At 37.5% G+C, this 21,180-nt stretch overlaps 3 protein-coding genes across 8 annotated transcripts; all 3 read right to left on the reverse strand.

Moving 5' to 3' along the window:
• Nucleotides 1-185: 185 nt before the first annotated feature.
• LOC121988673 (1-phosphatidylinositol-3-phosphate 5-kinase FAB1B-like) lies at nt 186-14,273 on the reverse strand. 5 transcript variants are annotated; one of them, XM_042542224.1, is made up of 12 exons: nt 14,130-14,273; nt 12,776-13,787; nt 7,522-8,250; nt 6,553-6,706; nt 6,131-6,472; nt 4,906-5,802; nt 4,476-4,807; nt 4,263-4,386; nt 4,053-4,184; nt 2,542-3,948; nt 1,873-2,139; nt 186-960 (listed from the first exon to the last, which is right to left on the reverse strand). In XM_042542224.1, the coding sequence occupies exons 2-12, from the start codon at nt 13,390-13,392 to the stop codon at nt 634-636; spliced, it is 5,328 nt and encodes a 1,775-aa protein (XP_042398158.1). In that variant the 5' UTR covers nt 13,393-13,787; nt 14,130-14,273; the 3' UTR covers nt 186-633. The 5 variants fall into 5 exon arrangements, with proteins under 5 accessions (XP_042398158.1, XP_042398155.1, XP_042398156.1 ...); XM_042542221.1 differs by having other exon boundaries at nt 13,889-14,200; XM_042542222.1 differs by having other exon boundaries at nt 13,880-14,200.
• A 535-nt stretch (nt 14,274-14,808) lies between these two features.
• On the reverse strand, nt 14,809-16,529 carry LOC121991329 (pectinesterase-like). Its single transcript, XM_042545342.1, has 2 exons — nt 15,767-16,529; nt 14,809-15,503 (listed from the first exon to the last, which is right to left on the reverse strand). Exons 1-2 carry the CDS (start codon nt 16,527-16,529, stop codon nt 14,809-14,811), a joined length of 1,458 nt encoding a protein of 485 aa, XP_042401276.1.
• Nucleotides 16,530-17,831: 1,302 nt separating this feature from the next.
• Nucleotides 17,832-20,529, reverse strand: LOC121990502. 2 transcript variants are annotated; one of them, XR_006114614.1, is made up of 4 exons: nt 20,164-20,529; nt 19,993-20,072; nt 18,821-18,961; nt 17,832-18,154 (listed from the first exon to the last, which is right to left on the reverse strand). XR_006114614.1 is itself a non-coding variant. In XM_042544621.1 (4 exons), the coding sequence occupies exons 1-4, from the start codon at nt 20,304-20,306 to the stop codon at nt 17,987-17,989; spliced, it is 438 nt and encodes a 145-aa protein (XP_042400555.1). In that variant the 5' UTR covers nt 20,307-20,529; the 3' UTR covers nt 17,832-17,986. The 2 variants fall into 2 exon arrangements, 1 of the variants encoding a protein (XP_042400555.1); XM_042544621.1 differs by having other exon boundaries at nt 18,915-18,961.
• Between the last annotated feature and the right edge of the window lie 651 nt (nt 20,530-21,180).

Below are 21,180 nucleotides of genomic sequence, written 5' to 3' on the forward strand. Positions count from 1 at the left end.
TTAAGGAGGTTTGAATGATGAGACAGACCAACTTCCGAGAAACAAGACGACATACATGATCAACGAGTAGCCACGGTAGCACGAAGCCATGATTTGATAGAGAACCCCGACAAGGATAATTGTAAGCTCGAAAGAACTCAAACAAACATAACGAGGAGAGATCGTACTAGGGAACACTTCAACACTACAACGAAGCACTGAAGTGTACTATGCAATCAGATTTATTGTGATTGAAATGTACATATTCTAGTGTTGCTACTTACATTACATACACTTCCCACACAACGAGCAAGTTCATGGACACAAACAAATAAATGGTAGACAAACAGCATAGTTATGGATCTTGATAGCGACATCCATGTTGCATATCTTTGACAAATAAATGGGGCATATGTAGAGAGAACAACAAATAGGAGACAGAAACCTAACATACTGTATATTATGAGATTTTATACGAGGTGGGCTTTGGTGTAAAATGACAAAAATGTGGGCAATCACCCACTATACATCTCAATGGCATTCACATGAACATCAGAAGGTTGGCTTAGCAAAGAACAATCGGACGGCCGTCCGCCATGATGTTATGGTAGGATGTAGCCAGTTCAAACCTTAAAAATAAGCTGAGGCTGGCATTTATAAATTTGGAGAGGCGGCTAGTAGATCGTCTCGGCAAAGGTCAGACTGTGATTGACTTGGTATGATGGTAGGTGGTGACCATTGATCAGGAACCACAATGAAGTATGCCGACATTGCTTTCCTGAATCGTTTCTTGTATTGTTTGGGTGAAATCACAGTGGGAGATGCGTCTTTGGGTCCTCCCAGAATTCCTGAGGCTTTCACCCATGTCTCGAGATGCTTGTCCCATGTGTATTGCCGCATGAAATCAATGATTCCAAGAACCAGCTCCTGCTTGTTCTCATCAACCCCCACGAGCAAAGAGTAATCCATCACATCAATGGACTATGAGAAAACAAGAAAAATATCAAAAAGAAGTTATAGGCACAGAAATGGTTAGAAACGCAATTAGAAAGAACATTCATTGTTAGCAGTTTAATCACATTATTATCATTACTAGATAAGCAAATATCACAATTCTCAGTTAAGAAACATACTGCATACTTAAGGTTCTCCTACCCCTTCTCACCTTCAATGGGCATAACATATGTGGGTGTGCAACAGGAAAAAAAAACTGTCAGTCGATGGAAGCTCAAAATTCCCATTGTGCAATTTAGATTCATGTATGGAATTCATAAACTCAATAGCAAGGAGAGACCATGAGCACAACTACAAAATAAAGAAACAAATCTCACTGATGATTTCCACATGACTTTGATGCCAATTTAAACTTGCACAAGATAGGAACCTTATCTTTGTTCTTCTTGCAATTCCTTGTGGAATAATAAAATTCAGTTGTGTTAATTGGTAATTTTAAGTTGAAGAGGAATGGATTGCAATAGGAGTGGTTAGCAAAAGCATATTTGTTGTGCTCACACAAATTGCATTTTATGGGATTGGGAAAGAAACCAAATTTCATAGTACAATTTGCTTTTGGATTCAGAGAAAATTGAAAGATAATACGAAATTGGGCTCCCTCCAAATGGTAAATGCTTCCAGTGGAAATAATTCATATATATGTGGGAACTTATTATGAGGTTCAATTAATAATACAGTCATCATTTACTTTCTCAGCTTTGATCCCTGTCCAAGTAAATATAAGATTTACATTTCATAATTCTGATAGTGTGCAGAAAGAGGTGTGTTACCATATTGTTGTGCAAATATAAAGAACATGTTTTCTGGAGGATATATAAAAGAGTTCTGTCACAGATAATTGTAATGTAAGGAGCAGACCTATCAAAACAGTTTACTTACCGCAAGAAAGGCTGTGTCATTCCACACAGCTCTTTCCAGAAGTCTCTTTGCTTTGTTTCCAACAAAAATTGGAGAAGTAGGCATGGCCTCAATCAAATTTTGATCAAGAAGCACCTTATTGTTACCACTTGAATCTGCATTATATCGAGACCTTGAAGATCCTTTAAGGTCATACAACCACTCAACACTCCTTCCAAATAAAAGGTTCTCCATTACAAGAACATCCATCTTTGATTCTTTTCCACCTTTTGAGTTTTTGATTAGGACCTATATTACAAATATATATAAAACAATTTTGTTTCGGAAAAAGATAAATTAGAGCTTGCACATGGAATGGTAAATCAAGGAGAAGATGTAGCTGGATTGGTGATAACAAACAAGAAAATGTTCTTTTCACCATAGTAAATAATAAGGATGAGTCTCTACTTCAGATTAACAAAAGCAAAATTGGTGCTTTCAGTTTATCCTTGCTACAAAAGGTGTAATGTCAATGGTTAAGAAGAGTAATAAATGTAGAGGAGAGGCACATTTTGCCCCCTAAAGCAATCAACAAAATTAGAGGCAAGATTTTAGTCAGTCAGATTGCGATATTTGGTTAATGCACCGACACTAGTTTCGCGAAGACAATATGGAAAATCAAACATGAAAAAGAGGAACAGGGTCAGATACCTGGTAAATGCCAAGAATCTTTGCCAAACATGTTGGGCACCCAGTGTTTATGGATTCTGTCAGATACTTGAAATACTCCGGAGCAAATTTAATAAATGATTCTAACTCAGTCTTGGTAACCTGCTTTATAATGAACCTATCATCCAGAGACTTTGCAAAAAAGACATTGCTCTTCCCACCTTGTGCACCCCATTTTTTGCAACGACTAAGAGACCTTATAAAGTCGAGTTCAGATGGACAGCAAGTTTTCCTTAATGCTTCAAAATGTTTTGCATAGTAGCAAGTCACACTATACCTTGTTGCGAAAGAGACTCTAACATGCATTGATTTAGTGGATGCAAGTGGATCTATGGTCAGGGGACTCTTGCTACCAGGGATGGATGGAGTGCTATCATCAATGGACCCAAGACTCTTGAAAGTTTCAAAAGGAATATCATCCAATGACTGAAATATGAAAGAGTTTCCATAATCCTGGATGGTAAAAGAAAGTGGAGATTCCCTACCATCTCTTAACTTCTCAGGCTCATCAGATATTTGAGAGTGATAATCAGCACAAACAAGAGCATAAGAAATGACACTCGTTGGTTCATCATCATAAATTGGAATGGCAGTATCGTTAACACCAAGGGGAAGAAACAGCCTTCCCCACCCCTTCTGCAATAACTCCTTAAATACATGTATACTTTCAGGATGGTACGCACTAAGGAAACCATCAATATCCTTGTTGAGAGAAGCATAGAGGTCAGATACAGACGTCTTGATAAAAACAGATACATCTTCAATGTGTTCACATGATCTAGAAGTATTTGTAGATGTTGAATTTGAATCAATGTGATAGCTTTCTTCAACATTCTCAGATGATTCAATATGAGTTGTATCATCTAGACCTGATAAGTTCAATTTGCTTGCATCAACTAAAGTAGGACCATTTTCACCTATCCATTTTGCATCCAAGGTGTTAGAGAGCTCATCCATGATTGGGTATTGCCCCACAGAAACAACCCTATGAGGACCATCATGTGATTCCAGGAAATCAGTCTGATTGCTTGCAGTTGTGCTAGTAGAGAGGACTTTGGTGCTCTCATGTTCTAAATCTAGTTTTTGCTGATCTGAAGGTTGTTTATATTGATCATCTTCATCTTTACTCCCACTCCCATTATGGGGTCCAGCAGAAGTTACAGAAACTGAAGAGTCTGAATTTGTGAAGCTCCTCCCAACCCTAGGAGCTAGTTCCTCTTTATTCTTAGTTGGCAAACCTTTAGTACATGCGTCAGTAGCAAATTTTATTTGTTTATCCCATACATAGGACTGGAACAGCAATTTCCTTTGCAACTTATTAACTTCAAGTATATCAACAAATGGCTGCATATCTGTCTCCTCCTTTTTAGTTACTGTCCGAACAGATTCCTGAGATCAGTAAAGTAGAAGATATCTTCATTGATATGAGAAGGCCATCATTTCACGAAGACATGGAAAATAATATAAAAAGGTATGTATTTATGTTTCCACACCTCAAATTCTGCTCTCTCTTTCAGCAAAATACCTTCAAGGACTTTCATGTTAGCAGCATTAGAGATATTCTCTTCAAGTTGGTGCAGTGACTTTTGTACTTGAGCGAAGAGATCAAGCGCAATATTACTTAGCTGTCAAATTAAATCAAAACAATTAATTTCCAAGAGTGCCAAATAAATCCGCACTAACCAAACTTAGTCCAATGAGACCTTATCTGTTTCTTCTTGTACCCAATCTTGATGCTGGTAGTTAAAATCCAATATTGAAGGTGGCAGATAGACAGAGTGTATATTTATTGGTGCATATTTGAAGCAAGCAACCATTTCCCCATATCTACTCAAGTTCAGACAAAGATCAATGAACAAGAAAAATACAAGTTACCTTATAAAGTGCCAAAAAGAAATAACGGTAAAGAAAATTACCCATAAAAGCGTAGACAATCCCTGTGTAGTGAATGTCCACAGCTAGCTACTCTACTTGCAGCAGCATGATTTGAAAAGCTAAGCTCTAAAAATTTACCAAAAGACAAACCCCAAGCAGCATCAGACATTACAATTCTTGGAGTTGCAGGTGGTAGCCCATTAGCTCGAGGACAGCACAGGCATCTGTGCCACATCCATATCTTGCCATCGCGTGCTCCCGGCAGAACAAATTCTTCAAGCTTCTTAACAGATATTGTCAGGCTGCCTTGGCGATGTGTATAACAATATATATGAACTTCTGATGGCATCTCACAAGTACGACACTTATAACTCTGTAGAATACATTGTTAGAGTAGAAAGCTTCTTTATATATCACTCTAGCTACACATTTGTACAGGAAATAAAATAAAATTAAAAGACATAAAAAAACCTGATTAAATAAGTGGTCTCGTAAGTATCTCCCAAGGGGCCTGTCAAAACTGCCATAATATTTGAAGCGGAATAGATGTGCACGCTCACAAACAGTACCTCCTTTCCAAACACAGCGGGAAGATAGAGAAACCAAAATGCTCTGATGATCTGATGGAGATGGTGGGAATTCTTCCTTTGTAACCAAATCATCATTCCTTGAATTATCTCGATGCAATTTTATAGATTTTAGGTCATCTCTTTGCACATCACAGTCTGTCCCCCTACCATCCTCAAAGACTCCTCTATTTTCATGAAGGTTAGATGCTTGAACTTGATGACTGATACTTGTTTCTTTATGAGTTTCCATGCATCCAGGTTCATTACCCCTCAAAAAGTCTGCCATAATTTCTTCTCCAGTATGACAGGCAGAACGACCAAGGGAATAGCTTGGAGCTGTAACTGAGTGAGATGAAGAAACAAAAGGGACCAGGCATTGTTCTCCCATATTATTCAGTTGGTTGCCTTTATCAAAGGAAAGATCATGCATATTTACAACTGCACTATCAGAGTTAGAGAGAGAAGTATTATCTTCATAAGAAAGTCGTAAAGCTGATCCAGTTTCTGGTCCTAAATTGGGATCTGATTTCCCAGAAGTTTGCACAACACTACTAGATTGTGACTTATCCGCTGGAGATATTGTGAAGCCAGGAATTGTGGATATAGATCGGTTTACCATAGAGGGTTTATCTGGAAGTGCAACAGTTATGGGAGACTTCAATGGAAGTTCTGGAAGAGAGGCCCCCTCATCAGCAAGAAAAGATGTTTCCAAAGCCAGATGATATGCAGCAAATACTCCATATTGAAGAACATGCTTGACTTTCTTCAGCTCATTGCTACAGGCACCCTTAAGCAAAATCTGTAAATCAAAAAGGGAATACAGATAAATATTTGTGAACCTTGGTGTGCTTATAAACTCCAATGAGATTGATGTAGCCATCTTCAGAAACATTAAAAAAAAAAACTTGAAGTAAACTTCAATTTTAATAAAAAAAAGTGTTGGGAAAGAATTAAGTACAACTAAAATCAGTTCCTGAGAAATTAAACCTTTTACTGAAATTGATTTTATAATGAAATATCTTGAGTTTACTTGCATGAAGAATTCACCAAATACAAATGTCTAAACTATTGTTTGAGGATTTCATAGCAAGAAGTAACTAATAAAACAGTGAAACTTGAGCACTTACAGTACAACCCAAGGGTTTGGGGCATCCCCTAAAAAACATCAATGTTTTTAGTTTTTTTCCATCTTGGCAGGCAATATCATGTTCTTCAACGAATTTCTCTACATGAAACAGTTCGCAATGCCCCAGATTTGAAGATGAAAGATGGTCAATTGAAGGGACAATATCTGCACCAGTGCAGCGTGCTATGCGCTCTAGAAGTGGCCTTTTTACATTCAAAACAAGCGAAATGTTTTTAGCAAGAAGATAATCTTGAGCACAACGAGAAACTGTTTTCTCTACCAAAAGAACATTGGGGTGGTGAGAATCTATCTTTGCAATTGCCATCTTCAAGTGATCCATTTCCTGAATAAAACATCATGAAATATGAAACTAGTAAAGCATCTCTATGAAACATGTTAGTCAAGAATAAGGGCCCAACAAACCTGCTGCAACAGAGTATCAATACTTGAAAGCAAATTTGATACTCGCTGGTATTCAAGAGCTCCACCAAGGATTAGAAAGCGGGCTTTCTCAATCTTTGAAGGCATACGTCGGTTGGCCACATTCTTCTTGCACACAACTCCTTTCACAACCATACTAAAAGAAAATGAGGGGGAAAGTTATGTTAAGAATTAAGAAACGTCCAGAGACAAACCAACCAAATCATGATACTTGATCCTGCAACAACATTATTCCATATTATGAGGGGTATGCTCCATCATGGGGAAGGGTCATTAGTAAGTAGTAACTATCAGTAAAGTCAACTAAAAACTAAAATATTTCTCATGGGGAAGTATTCAATTGGCTTCGAACATTTTACTTCTCATGGCATTGGAATTGGTGAGAATGATCATAAAAACATGTTCCATATATCACTGCAATGGGATATGATGAGGTGGGAATTAGTTCCTATGCAATGGAATTTTGGATGGGAATGAAAAATTTGACCAAGATGATTGGCCTCTAGTCCCATGTGTTGGGTTTTGACAAACTTAGGTTATTCTCATTTTTTGCTTTTGTAGTTTCATACATCATCAGTTTTATACAATTCTGTTTGGTTATTTGTCAAAGCAAGAATTGTTATGATGTTTTAAAATGTGATTTTAAGATATTAACACTTTTAAGTGCTTGACTATTTCTTAATGCACTTTTGTATATCAGCAGTTAGAAGTATTAGTAGAAATTAACTAGTTACAGTTTTCTTAATTAGTTGTTGTCTACTTAAGTATTTTAAGTTGTCCAAAGCTTTGTTTTTTTGTGTATTTTATTTATATTCCTGGAAAAAATTTCAAGGACATAACATTTCAATAAACAATTTTTTGCAGGAATGATATTACTGGGTATTTTAACCTCCATACCAAATGATCCCTAAAGGTCTATTCAGCATTTTAGAACATTGAATGTTGGCTTACCTATCACGGCGATGCCCACAAGCCAGGCACTTAATCTTGACATATAATCCAGGGTCCATTCCTCCACCACTACTAGTGTCTGGTTTAAGATGCATTGCTGCTTCCCATGACAAAGAGGTTAGTATATCTAGCCAGCCCTCCTTGCCATCTTCAGAAATAGGTAAATTTTCAACTTGAAGTAGTTGAGCCACTAAAGCCCTAAAGTGGCCTTCAACAACATTTTTCATGGCTTTCTTATGTTCCTCAATTGATCGGTCTCGATTTCTGTGCTCAAAACTTCCAAAGCTATTCAATGAACGCATATAGCGCCATTCTCCTGTAGCATCATCTTCTTCATCTTCAAAGAAAACAGCTTCTTTCTCATCTTCTTCATTTTCAGGCTCCGGAGGCAGCCAAAGTTGTTTATTGTTCTCAAAATCCATAGGTTCTGCATCACTAGTGTCCACGCCAAATATGGAAGATGAAGTATCACATTCAACATTATTTACAGTACAATGTTCTTCTACCTTATCAGTGCTTAAATGAGTGTGGTAATTTCTGTTGTCGAGCAATGGAACGCTGATTTCTTGAGTGTCAATATCTCCTTCAGCAGGATGTGGTTTATGTGATCCACATCTCTTTACAGATTCGTCAAATTCAAGTGGCCCATAAAATTCATCAGAGTTGGCATACCTTTGTTCTTCTGAATCCCACTGACACGTTCCAAAATCATCTTCTTCATCATCACTCCTATAACCAGAGGGAAACTATGAATTTTTAGTTTAATTCTCTGTATCAACTTTTAATATAGAGAGTCTCCAATAAATAAGAACACCATATAATTTCAGGAAGAAGCAAAAATGATATAATGATGAAGACGAGCAAAATATAGACAATTCTATTTTTCAAAATGATTTTTTATGTACAGAACTTCTTTAGGCACCAGAAGATCAAAATTTAGAATCAATATACAAAAATTTAAAATTTAAACAAGGACATTTTTTAGTAATAAGAAATCTAAATTTGCAAAACAATTTTATTTGGCACAATCACTACAATTTTGCAAATGAATTTTAATAGTTATTTCTATTATATCTCTATGATACAATTATTGAATTCAATAAATAGTTAATAGTATTATTGATAATAATGATAGCACACCTAATAATTATTTAGTAATAGTTTAATTAGATCTTAGATTTTCTTTTCCATTCTTTTCAGAACAAAATCAATGTGTTCATGAAAAGCTAACTCAAAGATAGTAGATATATGGACAATTCCTCAATTCAAATTCACATTAATCAATTAAAAACACTAATTAATTAACAAATATTTTAAGTTGATATAAATAAGTGGAATCATCAAAACGGCAAAGCAAGAGCTATGGTAAAACCTTAGGTACTGGACAGCATTATCACACCCATTCCAAAATTTAGGTATTATTTTAACATAGAAATGAATATATAGAGAGAGTTTTATTACCCCACACATCCATCCGTAAGCAACCTAAGAGCATAGTGTCATTTTTTTTTTTTCCAAATTTCACTTCCTTTAGCCTAAATACTAAACCCTAAAAAAAAAACACTAAGTGCTCACGGATGGGTGTGCAGGGTAATATATACACACACAGTTGATATGCTCCCCGACTCTCGCTGCGCGACTTCCACTTTAGCAATGCCCCGTTAGTGCTTTTTTTAAATTTTTTATCTTCATTGCCCTTTCCCTCTTGGCATTCTCTGAAGTTCCCTTTCCCCTCTCGGCATTCTCCGAAGTTAGGTTTTCCCACCACAATGCCCTCCTCGACGTGACACCCTTCTCACCGCCACCTATGTGTGTCCTTCGTCGGGAGCCGTCGTCCCTCTCCGCGACATGTGTGCGTCTTCTTCTTCATATTTTCTTGTAATTCCAAAACTAAATGATTAGGGATATGCTTTCAGATGTGATTTGTGATGGCCTTAGGAACTTACATCCGAAATTAGTGGATGTTCTTTTGGATCTACTAATGTTTACTTATGTCTCTGTCTTTTCTAAGAATTCTTATGGATCCCCTAAAACTTAATTTGCTGCGAACTTGATCTGATATGAAGAAGAATATTTTTAATAGCTCTTCATATGAAGCCGATATACTAGCTGATTCTTTTCATATGAAAAACATTCTCAACCGTTTTATTTTTTTTCCCACAAAACAAAAAATAAAATATAAATTGGAGCATGGTGCTCACCACTAGGAAAGCTAAGTAATTAGGTAAAATATATAATATCATAATGTTGGTTTTGTGCAGATCCGAAAATTTTTCAGATATGTTGTTTTTTTTTTGTAGGAAACTTACAAAACAGCATTTCTTTATATCAAAGAATATAAGTCATTTCATTTTAAGTTCTAATATTTTGTATATTTATACAAGATTCTAAATATTGTTTTTAATATAGGAAAAAACATATGTTGTCTTTGTTGGACGTGAACCACGTATTTACGACACATGGGTAGAAGCATCTAGTAAAATTAATGGCTTTTAAGGGCACTATACACCAGTAGTAGAGAGGCAAAAAAAGCTTTTTAGACAACCTGGATAAAAAATCTACACCCACTTTCTTTACATTGAGTGGAAACGAAAGTTTATGTGCAGCTTGAGGTTCATTATCAAGTTCAAATTTAGGGAGAAAACTTTCGCAGTCGGAAAAATTAACTAAGTTGAATGATGCATTTGAAGAGATAAAGCGGCATTTTGATTCTCTACAAATTAGTGATGATGATTAGGCATGTTGTTTCAAATTGTTATCTGAGTTGAACTTCAAGCATTGATTTTTATCTGAGTTGTTGCAAGTGTTGTGTCGAAGTTGAAAGAATAATTTTGTCTAAGTTGTTTTATTTGAGTTGTTGCAAGTGGTGTGCTGAAGTTGAAACAATGAGTTATCTGAGTTGAACTTGAAATAATTTTATCCAAGTTGTCAGGAAATCATTTATTACAAGTTATCATCCTAACTTCAACAACTTAGATAAAACAACTTAGTTGACAACTCAGATAAAATTATTTCAAGTTCTACTCATATAACTCATTGTTTCAAGTTAACAACTCATTGTTTCAAGTTCAACACACCACTTGCAACAACTCATAAAACAACTTAGATAAAATTATAATTTCAACTTCGACGCAACACTTGCAACAACTCAGATAAAATCAGTGTTTGAAGTTCAACTCAGATAACAGCTTGAAACAACATATCTAATCATCATCACTAATTTGTAGAGAATCCAAATGCCGCTTTAGCTCTTCGAATGCATCTTTCAAATTAATTAATTTTTCAAATTGAGAAAGTCTTCTCCCTGAATTTGAACTTGACAATGAACCTAAAGCTGCACATAAATTTTCGTTTCCACTCAATGTAAAAGAAGTGGGTGCAGATTTTTTATTCAAGTGTGTCTGAAAAGCTCTGTCTACCTTCTCTCTACTCTTGAAAGATTGATGTATAGCGTCCTTAAAGTCATTAACTTTACCAAATGCTTCTACCCACATGTCATACATATCCGGTTCATGTCCAACAATGACAACATATGTTTTCCCTTATATTAAAAACAACATTAAAAATCTTAAATAAACAAAATAGTAGAACATAAAATGAAACGACTTACCATTCTTTGATATAAAGAAACGTTGTTTTGCAAGTTTCCTTCAAAAAAAAACAACAACAGATCTGAAAAACAGATCTGCATCAGATTTGCACAAAAACATTCTGATATTGTTTATTTTACCTAATTACTTAGCTTTCCTAGTGGTGAGCACCATGCTCTCATTTTTATATTTTTTTTATTTTATTTTTTGTTTTGTGGGAAAAAAATAATAAAACTGCCAGAATGTTTTTCATATGAAAAGAATCAGGCAGTATATCGGCTTCATATGAAGAGCTATTAAAAATATTCTTCTTCCTATCATATCAAGATTGCAGCAAATTAAGTTTTAGGGGATCCACAAGAATTCTTAGAAAAGGTAGGGACAAAAATAAACATTAGTAGATCCAAAAGAACATCCACCAATTCCAGATGCAAGGCCATCACAAATGGCATCTAAAGCCTAATCACACACTATTGTTATCAACCAGGCAGATCCCTAATCATTTAGTTTTTGGAATTACAAGAAAATATGAAGATCTGAAGAAGACGCACACAGGTGGCAGCGAGTGTCTTGCGGAGAGGGACGGCAGCTCCCAACGAAGGACGTACCCAGGTGGCGGCAAGGAGGTTGTCGCGTCAAGGTGGGCGTCATGGCGAGAAAACATAACTTCGGAGAATGCCGAAAGGGGAAAGGGAACTCGTCGTGGCGAGAAAACCTAACTTCAGAGAATGCCGAAAGGGGAAAGGGAACTCCGGAGAATGTCGAGAGGGAAAGGGCAATGAAGACAAAAAATTAAAAAAAAACACTGGGCACTGCCACTGCTACAATGGAAGCCGCGCAGTGAGAGTCGGGGAGGTGTATATATTATGTTAAACCATCAACGTTTTACCTCAAAAATAATGAAGTTAATTCAGTTCAGCAAGTTAAACACGGACAAAGCAATAAGATGGAAATTTCTAATAGCATTACCTTGTTAAACATGCTGCAAGTTTAACTCATCTACACATCCATATGTATAAGTTAGGTATAATTAAATAAAATTTAATAACATAAGTAGCATGCCTCCCTTCTCTGGCTATTTCAGAAATGATGAATTTCAGCCAATTCCTCCGAGTTGAACAACAACAACCAAACCTTATCCTATTAGGTGGAGTCGGTTATATAGATCGTTCTTCGCTATTGGGTTCTATCCTCTACTATATTATCATTTATATTTAAATAAATTTTATCTTGTTTTATTATTACTGAGTTTTTTTTTGGTATTCCTTTTCCTCGTTTGCTATGAACATTTGTCATAGTTTCTCCAAGTTGTCCAATTCCTCCAAATTGAACGAGCATTAAAAAACAACATGGTGACCCTTTCAGATTGTAATGCACATATTTGTCCAATTTAATTCATCTTTGAACTGAGTAGTATAGGTCAGACGTTGGATGAGCATATAACCCACCTGCTCTAATCTAATGGATTAAGATGTGGACATCCTAGAATATATTAGGGCCCTAAGGACAATAACGATCAAATGAGATGAGGTTTTATGGTATACAATGATATAAACAGAGAGTTGTCATATGGGCATGCATAAATATTATTAGTCATCACCAACTCCACTGTCAAGCAAATAGTATGCTGCTGTAGAGAGAATGATATTAGAAAGATAAAGCACCTGTTTAAGCAAAGCCCGAATCGAGTAGGTGAATGGTCACCGTTATCCACCAAGGAATCCATGCAACCCTCTTCTATCAGCAAGTCTTGTTTGTCAAAGCAATTTTCCAACTGGACAGACTGGTTGGGACTAGGAGCAGGAGCATAGGACGGTTGCTGGAAAGCTCCACCTGAGTATGTGTAAGAAACTGCTGCTGACAGGCTACTGTTACCAGCACCACTGGACTTTGTGCTATCAAAACTTGTATTTGAAAGGGAAGGACTAAGAATAGGGCTTGATGGCTCTGCTTCATATCTTGCAGTTGTCACATCCTCCCGCTGCTTGAAACAGAAGTTGCACACACGAATCAACTCCCCCTCCTGCTGGAGACTCTCTGACTCATACGAATTTACAGGGATAAAATTTGAGGTGCACTTAGCACAGAAAATGCGCCCACACTTCCGACAATGGTGTCTGCGATTGAAAACTGTGAATTGTGAGTCACATTCATAACATACCATACAACTATCATCAGGCATCCAAAAGGCCCTTGAAATTGAATCTGGTTCAGTCTTCCAAGTAATCCAGGATTTCACCAACTTGAACAGATTAGGGAACCTCTTTCCCACGGGTTCCATAGACGATGGGCCTTTCTAGCCCTCTCATTCTGGTCTGTTCATTTGTTGCTATCTAAAATGATGGAAAAGTCTCGTTAACCAACGAATTCTGAGTCAGCTTTCCACAGAAGAAACTTTAGACCACTCAGTGGAGTGCCCAATGAACTGATTACGACAAAATAAATCCTGTCATAATCAAGAGACAAGGAAGGCCCAGACTCCACCTCAAGAAGCCTTCTTTTTTATCATATGGAGAATTAAGAACAACACTCTAACTCACTGCTCCGTGAAACAACCGATTCCTTTGGACTCCTATATCCATGCGATTCAAAACCCTAAGACAATCATGCGTACCAATCCGACGGCACTTCTCGAAACAAAACGAAGAATTCAAACCAACCCCTTAGAAACTATATCTGCAACAAGAAATACAAGAATTATATATCAATTTCCTTGGGGGGAAATCATCCGAAGAAGCAAAGAAATCAACCAGCGGAAGAACAAGAACCCCAAAAACCTAAATCGGAGAGGATCCACGCCCCAAGGAATCGACGGCGACGCTACGACCTACTTTAGTTCTCGAAGGACACCGGGAAGACGAACGAATTGGGGTGACAGTGATCGACCGCCACACGTGATCCTCCTCCGCGTTTCAGGAAGCTTCCTTGTGGAATCGGATCGATCCCCCAACCAAAATCACGGAAACTGAAACCGATACGTCGCCCAATAAATCGCAGAAAAGGGACGAAAAATCGCACCTTTCTCCTCCTCCTCGACCACCCTTCTCCGCTGCCCGTCTCTGCTTCGGGTTTCAGAGTGGATGCTAAGGACCAGCCCACAATATTTTATTTCATCCTCTTTTATTTTTATTCACCAGTTACCTATGTTTCCACCCGGTTCCCCATTGCCATGTGCGCCGGGTACCACAAGCATACCGCAGGTATTATGATTAGACTATTCGTTAACGTGTGGAGACGCAAATCTTTTATGTATTAATTTAATTTTCCATAAAGTGTTTTCTCGATACCGATTTAATTTTAATTTTAATTTTAAGTAAAAATAATTTTAAAATGTTCATTTTATTTATTATTATTTTAATATAGAAAATGCTGATCTATTTTATAATTAGCTTAATGCTTTGATTTATCATACACGTCATCAATATCTTGGGATAAATAATTTATTTTTATAATCGATCCACACGTTTGGCATGTTTTTATTAAGAAAGAAATGTAAATTTGCCTTTGAAGTTTCAGAAATTGCAGAGGCTGTGTTTTCTTTTCACAAATGCACTTCACAAATTCAAGATCATCAGGGCCAAAATCTCATTAGCATTTAAAACTTCACTTAAAATAACAAGAAAACTACTACGAATCAATGAGGGAATGATTGAGATGCAAATTTAAAAACTTTACAGGGTAAAAATGGAAATTTTCACTAAGAATTGGTCACGTTCAGGTCGAGCGTGTACGGTACGCCGGCCGACGGCAACCAGCTGTCGCCATTGATCAACTCGTGGGCCGTGAACGGGGCTGCCTCGGCCGGTTTGTTCAGGATATGATATCCGGTCCAGTTGACCCGGCCGGCCAAACTTGAACCCGGCCCGTAGTTCTCGAACTCGCCGTAGTCCGCCGTTGAGCCGCGGCCATCCCAGTCCAACCACCCCGCCGGCGGAATCGACGAGTCCAGGTACGACTGCATGAACACCACCCGCGAGTAGTTCCTCCACGGCCTGCCGAGGAAGGTGTCTACTCCGGCGGCGGGGAGGTCCTCGTCGGCCGACACGTTGCAGAACTGGAAGGAGTAGCCGGAGTTCTGGTCTTTAAGCTCGCGGGATTGAGCCGTGATGGTGTCGGCGTTCCCGTGGGGAGGGAGGCGGGAGAGGATGTCGCACCGCTGGAAGACGGCGGCGGCGTTGCCGAAGATGTAGTCGACGGTGCCAAAGATACGGCACTCGCGATAGAACTGACGGTTGGATGAGGCAAAGAGCGTGTCCTGGTAGCCGGAGATCCGGCAGCGATAGTAGACGGAGAGGTCGGAGTCGGAGCGGAGCGCCACCGCTGGCCCTGCTTTCGGCCCCGCCGTGTTCTCGATCGCCAGATTAATCGTTATGAAACGTGGACCCGAAACAGCTGGGCATGATTAATTATCGTTAATCAACACATTAGGAGATACGGTCAAATTAATTATCTTCTTCTTCGATCTTTAATTGCGGAAACCATTTATCCCTTAAAAAATTTGAATATGCTAAGAGTTTAAATTAATTACTTTTACAGTCTATATAGAGGGCCTCTATAAGTATTAATTTTTTTATTAGGGGTGCTTTGCAATTAAAATACTTTAAAGAAATTGTAGTATAATATAGGGACCAATGTGAAAATTTTAATATACTCACTGAAAGTGGCCGAGGCGCCGGTGCCGTTCCCAGTGGCATTGTTCCGGTCGCCGGAGAAGATGGTCTCATTCATGCCTTCTCCCATGATCGTCAAGTTAGGCTTCCTTACCTCCACGTACTCCTTGTACACTCCCTTCTTCACATAAATCACGTACCGATCAGCCTTTTCCGGCGCCGCCGCCAGCGCGTCCCCCAACGTCGTGTAATTCCCGGTATTGTCCTGCGCCACCACCACATCCGCTTTGATAATTAAATCGTCGCCCATAATTAGTCTAAGGTGGTCGGCGGGCACCCAGTCCGGGAACCCCTGCACCAGCCTCCTGCCGCGAGCGGCGGACAGGGACGCGACCTCGCGGAGCGCGGATGTGACCAGAGAGGACGTGCGATGGAGCCTGCGTGCGATTCCGCCGCCATGGACGCCGGCGAGGTTGAGTCCGTCCTTGCAGTCGATGAGGTATCCGGCGGCGGCGGTCAGCCAGGAGTGCAAGTCGGAGAGATGATCTCCGGTGGAAGGGGTGGTTTTAGGGTCTCCATCGGAAACGCTCCATCGGAGGGCATCTTCGGCGAGCCTGAAGAGGCCGAGGCACTCGCCGGAGGCAGTGGAGAGGTGGCGATCGTCGTCCGGGACAGAATTTTGAGCATCCCCGACGAGCGAGGTGAGCCTTTGAAGTTCATCGCGGGCGGAGAAGAGGCGCCAAGTGGTATGACTCGGCCGGCCCGCCACTAACGAGAGGAAGAAGAGAAGGCAGATTAAAAGCTCCATGGAATGGACAGCGTAGAACTAATAACAATCTTGAGTATTTAAACAGATGTATGGCCAATTAAATTTTTATATAAAAAAATTAAATGGATAATTTGCATTTGACTCTGTAAATTAAAAATTGAAATTTTATAAAATTATGAAAGAATCAGTCAAAGTTCATTAATATTATATAAGGATTATTTTTAAATAAATTAAATTATAAAAGAATTTAGTTTTACTTAGAGTATTATAAAATTGAATCCAACTAATAGAAATTAAATAAATCATTTTAAAAAAAAATCTAATTTATCAAAAATTATCATGTAAATAGAATCAATAAATTATTATAATATTGACTAATTCTGTCGGTTATTAAATTAATTTTTTTTTTATTATAAATAGTGTGATCATATTCGAAAGCTGAGAAGACAACTAGCCAGAAACGTGACTCTGCAGTTGGTTGGAAAAAGACTTCATACTATCCTGCAAATTTAGGAGTATTGGTGTCAGGCTAAAGAAGGAGTTTCCATGTTGGTCATCCGATTCTCAAGTCAATAATTTATGTATAAGAAGAAGAAGAACATAAAAAAAATTGTAGCAATGAGCGTATTCAAATATGAAACATTGCATACCACTATAAGAAAAAAAAGTTGAAAGACAATGTTTTTTATGTATTATCCATGTAATTGAAAAAGTGTTAAAAAAGCACTATTGTTAAAAATTCGCTCAAATACAACATTTAAAAAGCGTTATTATTTTTTTACAAAGACAATGTTTTAAAAGTGTTGTCGTTTTTCACAAAGATTATATTTTGCAATATTTGTAAAACGTTGTCTTTTTTTTCAAATACAATTCTTTCAACAAAAGATAAATATATTTAAACTATTATCTATTATATTTATACCATAAATTTTTTAATTAAACTCTTATAAACAATACCAATTAAAATATCATAAAAGTAATCAATCTTCTTATTATTGAACCAGAAATGTGTCATACAATTCAAATGAAAAATATGTATATAATCCATAAACTTTGGATCCATGTTAAGCCTATGCAAAAGTAAAAATCCTTCTTGAATTGCATCTTTCAGATAATATTGTATCTTTTCGGAGAATGATCATAAATCCTGCTTGTTCTTTGCTTTGAATATGATAATATTACATCTTCTCGGAGAATGATCTCAAGTTCTTTTCATTTTACTTTGAATCTGGATTTAGTCATAAGCGTCTACAGTGTGTTTGCAAAATTATTATTCGCCATCAAAACAAGCAATATTCCACAAATTATGACCTGGAAAAGGAAATTGACGAAAACGAAGATTATAAGGTGCATTTGATCAAAGAAACAAGTTTGCACAGAGCTTTTGCCTGCCACTCTCAGGTTACACCAACAATAGTTGTACGTAGTAGTAACAAGCCAACAAATGCTTCAAATTCCTGGAGAAAAGAAGTTAATGATAGGGCAACATTAGATATTCAAGAGTTTCCACCAAGTGATGACATTGCAGGCCTAAGCATTGGGGAGAGGTCGGTGCAAGCAAGAGACAGTTCCAACATTTGCAGTGCTTTCTCCTTTGAGTAGTTGGAGTCAAGACTTTGGTCAACTAATTCAAGCAAATTTCCATGCTCTTGCAAAACATAAGCCTGTAAAATGGAATGGATTATTGAGATCCAGTAAGATTCAATAACAGAACTGTCTATTGTTTATTAAAAAATTCTTATTTTGAGAAAGAAACGAGAAGATGCCAATTAGAATTTGTACACATGTATCAAACAATCTAGATGAAAAGAAACCTAAGTTCAATGGAAATGATAATGAGAATGCAACATAAAAATGATTTTCTCAGAGGAGGGAAAGGTTAAGAAGTGAACAAGATCTGTAAAACTGCATTGACTTACACATTGTTTGATACGGCTGCAACCATGGTTAATTAGATGCCTAATTGACTAAAGCAAATTAAACGAGAGACTAATTAGGAGCATGTCTGTGTAAAAATTGCAAGCAATAAAATAATTGTATAGTTTTATAACACTAAATCATTTTATTTATTCCTAAATAGTTTGGTTCAAACTAATCTGTCTGATTACAATTAGCTTGCAATTATTTTATATTATTGTGTGAACTGATTCTAATATTTGTTTTATTACTCTTTTCAACTTTTGAAGTCTATTTTCTAAAACATGAAAATGATCTAAGAAGATTTTTCTAACTAAACTAACTGTACAGAGCAAATTTGGTTATGATTAGGAAATAATGATCTATCAGGAAATATCTCACATCAATGAAAAGAAAAAGAAATAATTCCTTACCAATCAAGAAAATAAACAAATTCCTCCTTGGGCCTATAATTAGTGTTGCTCATCCACTGACAATTTCTAATGTCACCACACCAAAACCATATACATTGCTTTGTCTGTCAAGTAACCTCTCATTGCATACTCTGGAGCCCTCTGCAAGAGTTATAAAGTTAACATAAGGTTAATATGATGCCTTCATTTTAAAAATGTAATATATACAACTCAATTCAGAGCAATATATACAACTCAAAGTTTGCATACTCTAATTCAGATCAATATATACAACTCAATATGATGCCTTCATTTCAAAAATGTAACTCTCTCAATGAACCTATGTCATTAAATTCCATTATCAGGATATTACAAATAATCTAAAGTTGAAATACCATAAGAGAAAGCAATGAACAAATATGCACAAATATTCACAACTTTTGGCAATAGCAAGCCTTTTTTATATATAAATGAAATATGCACAAATATTCACAAATATAATAATGCAATTCATGGGCATGCATCCTGCATAAACTATATATCAATTTTTCAATTTTAAAGGATGCCCAAATACTTACATAGAAACATGACATTTTGCAAGGAAGTTAATGTTGTAGAAAGTGCTGACCATTTCAAGATGATTAGGTATTATAATGCCTAACGAGCTATGTGCAAGTCATGGCAATCTCCCTTTTAGATTAAGAGCATCCACACCAGTTTCCCTATCCAAAATGCATAATTTAGGGTAAAAAAGTTACTTTATTAAATTTGAATATCCACTTTTCAAAACATCATATATCAGCTTCCCTATTTCTTCTCTCTCCTCTATAATGTTTAGGGAATGGAATCCATTCCCTAAATTTAGAGAAGTACTGTTCATAAATGCATAATTTAGGGAATGGATAGGGTAGCTGATGTAAAGATTTTTTAGCTACCCTATCTAAAATTTAAGGTAAAATATTTAAATAGGGTATCTGATGCAGATGCTCTAAGAGAATAAAATGTAAACCCTTTGGCCTCCCATTAAAGAGTAAAGTTCCAAAGGTCAATGCTAAGGAATCCAAGAGAAAATTGATTGGCATAGGCATAAATTCTCTACCAGATCATCCCTATCAATCAAGTTTAGATCAACATCAGAAGAGGAAAAAAAACGTCTTTCAAAACATAGAACAACTTTTAAGGAAAAAAATGACCTAATTGACCAAATCCCTTTTCTGGGAGCACAGGAGCCAGCCTCGGTAGAGCTCCAACTACAGTCATTGCCCTGTGCTTCCTGTAAAGGGAAAACAAACCAGAAATTTTGAAGACCCCAACCTACGCAGCTGGAGATGGACAAGGATGAGCGAAAGGAAGCTTGAGAGTACTTGGAAGAAACGGGAAAGCAAGGTGAACGGATGAGTGAGACGTTGAAAGAGACGTGAGGAGCTCGGGAAGGGCCATTCCTGGCGAAGGATTGGAGAGGGAAGATTGCCGGGGAAGAAACCGTCGCGGCTGTCGCCATTGGCATAGATGGGTTTTGGGGTGGAGGAGGGATTTTGCAGAGATGAGTTTTGGAGGCTAGGTTTTTCGTTGAGATGAGTTTTCGGGGAGGCAGTGGGTTTCGGCGGAGGAGTTAGGGTTTCATGCATTTTGGTGGTGGGTTTCGGCAGAGGATCGTTTCAGGGGGTTTTGGCAAAGGAGGAGCATTCGTGGGGGTTTTTGGCTTGGCAGAGGAGGAGCGTTTGTTTTTGGTGGTGCCTATGTTTGGAATAATGACTGTTATCCTTTGAAATAATGACTAATATATAAAGGAGGTATTTATCTTGATTTTATCGAGATTCGAATCCTAGATCTCATGATGATAATACCTCATGTGCTAACTACTAGACTCATTCGATAGACAACCGTGTTTCTGAATTATATTTACTTGTTAGATATTCTCTGATGTCGTAGCACAAATTTCTAAAAGAATATAGTAAAATATATGTGGGTCTTGTGAACGGTCAACCGGAGGTCACTCGGCAGGGATGTCGTCAACTTGGTCATATTGAATGGAGCTATCGGCCTATTCTTCACTCGACATTACTGTTGTTGGAGAGATGTATTGTGTTCGATCGGACATAAGGTCCGATCGACGAAGGTGGTGGACCGGATAACTTAGCTTTTGACTTTTAACCTCGACTGCAAGTGCAGAGGACAACTACTCGGACGGTCTGGTTGGTCTTTCACGTCTGATCGACTTTAGAGGCTCGCTCGGCCATCCACAATCTACGATTTCATCATCCACCCGATCCTACGACTTTGACCATTTGACTTTAACCTTCACATCAATCCATTTTCACTCTTTGATCCATTTTTGGATTATCCAATCTTTATCACTGTATCAGTGGATGGACGATATA

Source organism: Zingiber officinale, chromosome 6B, assembly GCF_018446385.1.
Source record: "Zingiber officinale cultivar Zhangliang chromosome 6B, Zo_v1.1, whole genome shotgun sequence".
In the NCBI taxonomy this organism is placed as follows: domain Eukaryota; kingdom Viridiplantae; phylum Streptophyta; class Magnoliopsida; order Zingiberales; family Zingiberaceae; genus Zingiber; species Zingiber officinale.

Bases quoted from the DNA above. Each gene is read 5' to 3' on its own strand.
- LOC121991329 (XM_042545342.1), bottom strand. From the start codon at position 16,529: ATGGAGCTTTTAATCTGCCTTCTCTTCTTCCTCTCGTTAGTGGCGGGC. The intron at 15,504-15,766 runs GTGAGTATATTA...AATCATGCCCAG, and splicing joins CGGCGCCTCGGCCACTTTCA to CTGTTTCGGGTCCACGTTTC.
- LOC121988673 (XM_042542224.1), bottom strand. From the start codon at position 13,392: ATGGAACCCGTGGGAAAGAGGTTCCCTAATCTGTTCAAGTTGGTGAAA. The intron at 8,251-12,775 runs GTGCTTTATCTT...CTCTGGTTATAG, and splicing joins TTCGGGCTTTGCTTAAACAG to GAGTGATGATGAAGAAGATG. The intron at 4,387-4,475 runs GTAATTTTCTTT...GAACTTGAGTAG, and splicing joins GATTGTCTACGCTTTTATGG to ATATGGGGAAATGGTTGCTT.
- LOC121990502 (XM_042544621.1), bottom strand. From the start codon at position 20,306: ATGCCAATGGCGACAGCCGCGACGGTTTCTTCCCCGGCAATCTTCCCT. The intron at 20,073-20,163 runs GTACTCTCAAGC...TTCCCTTTACAG, and splicing joins TGCTTTCCCGTTTCTTCCAA to GAAGCACAGGGCAATGACTG. The intron at 18,155-18,914 runs GTATATGGTTTT...TCCATTTTACAG, and splicing joins TACTTGACAGACAAAGCAAT to GCTTATGTTTTGCAAGAGCA.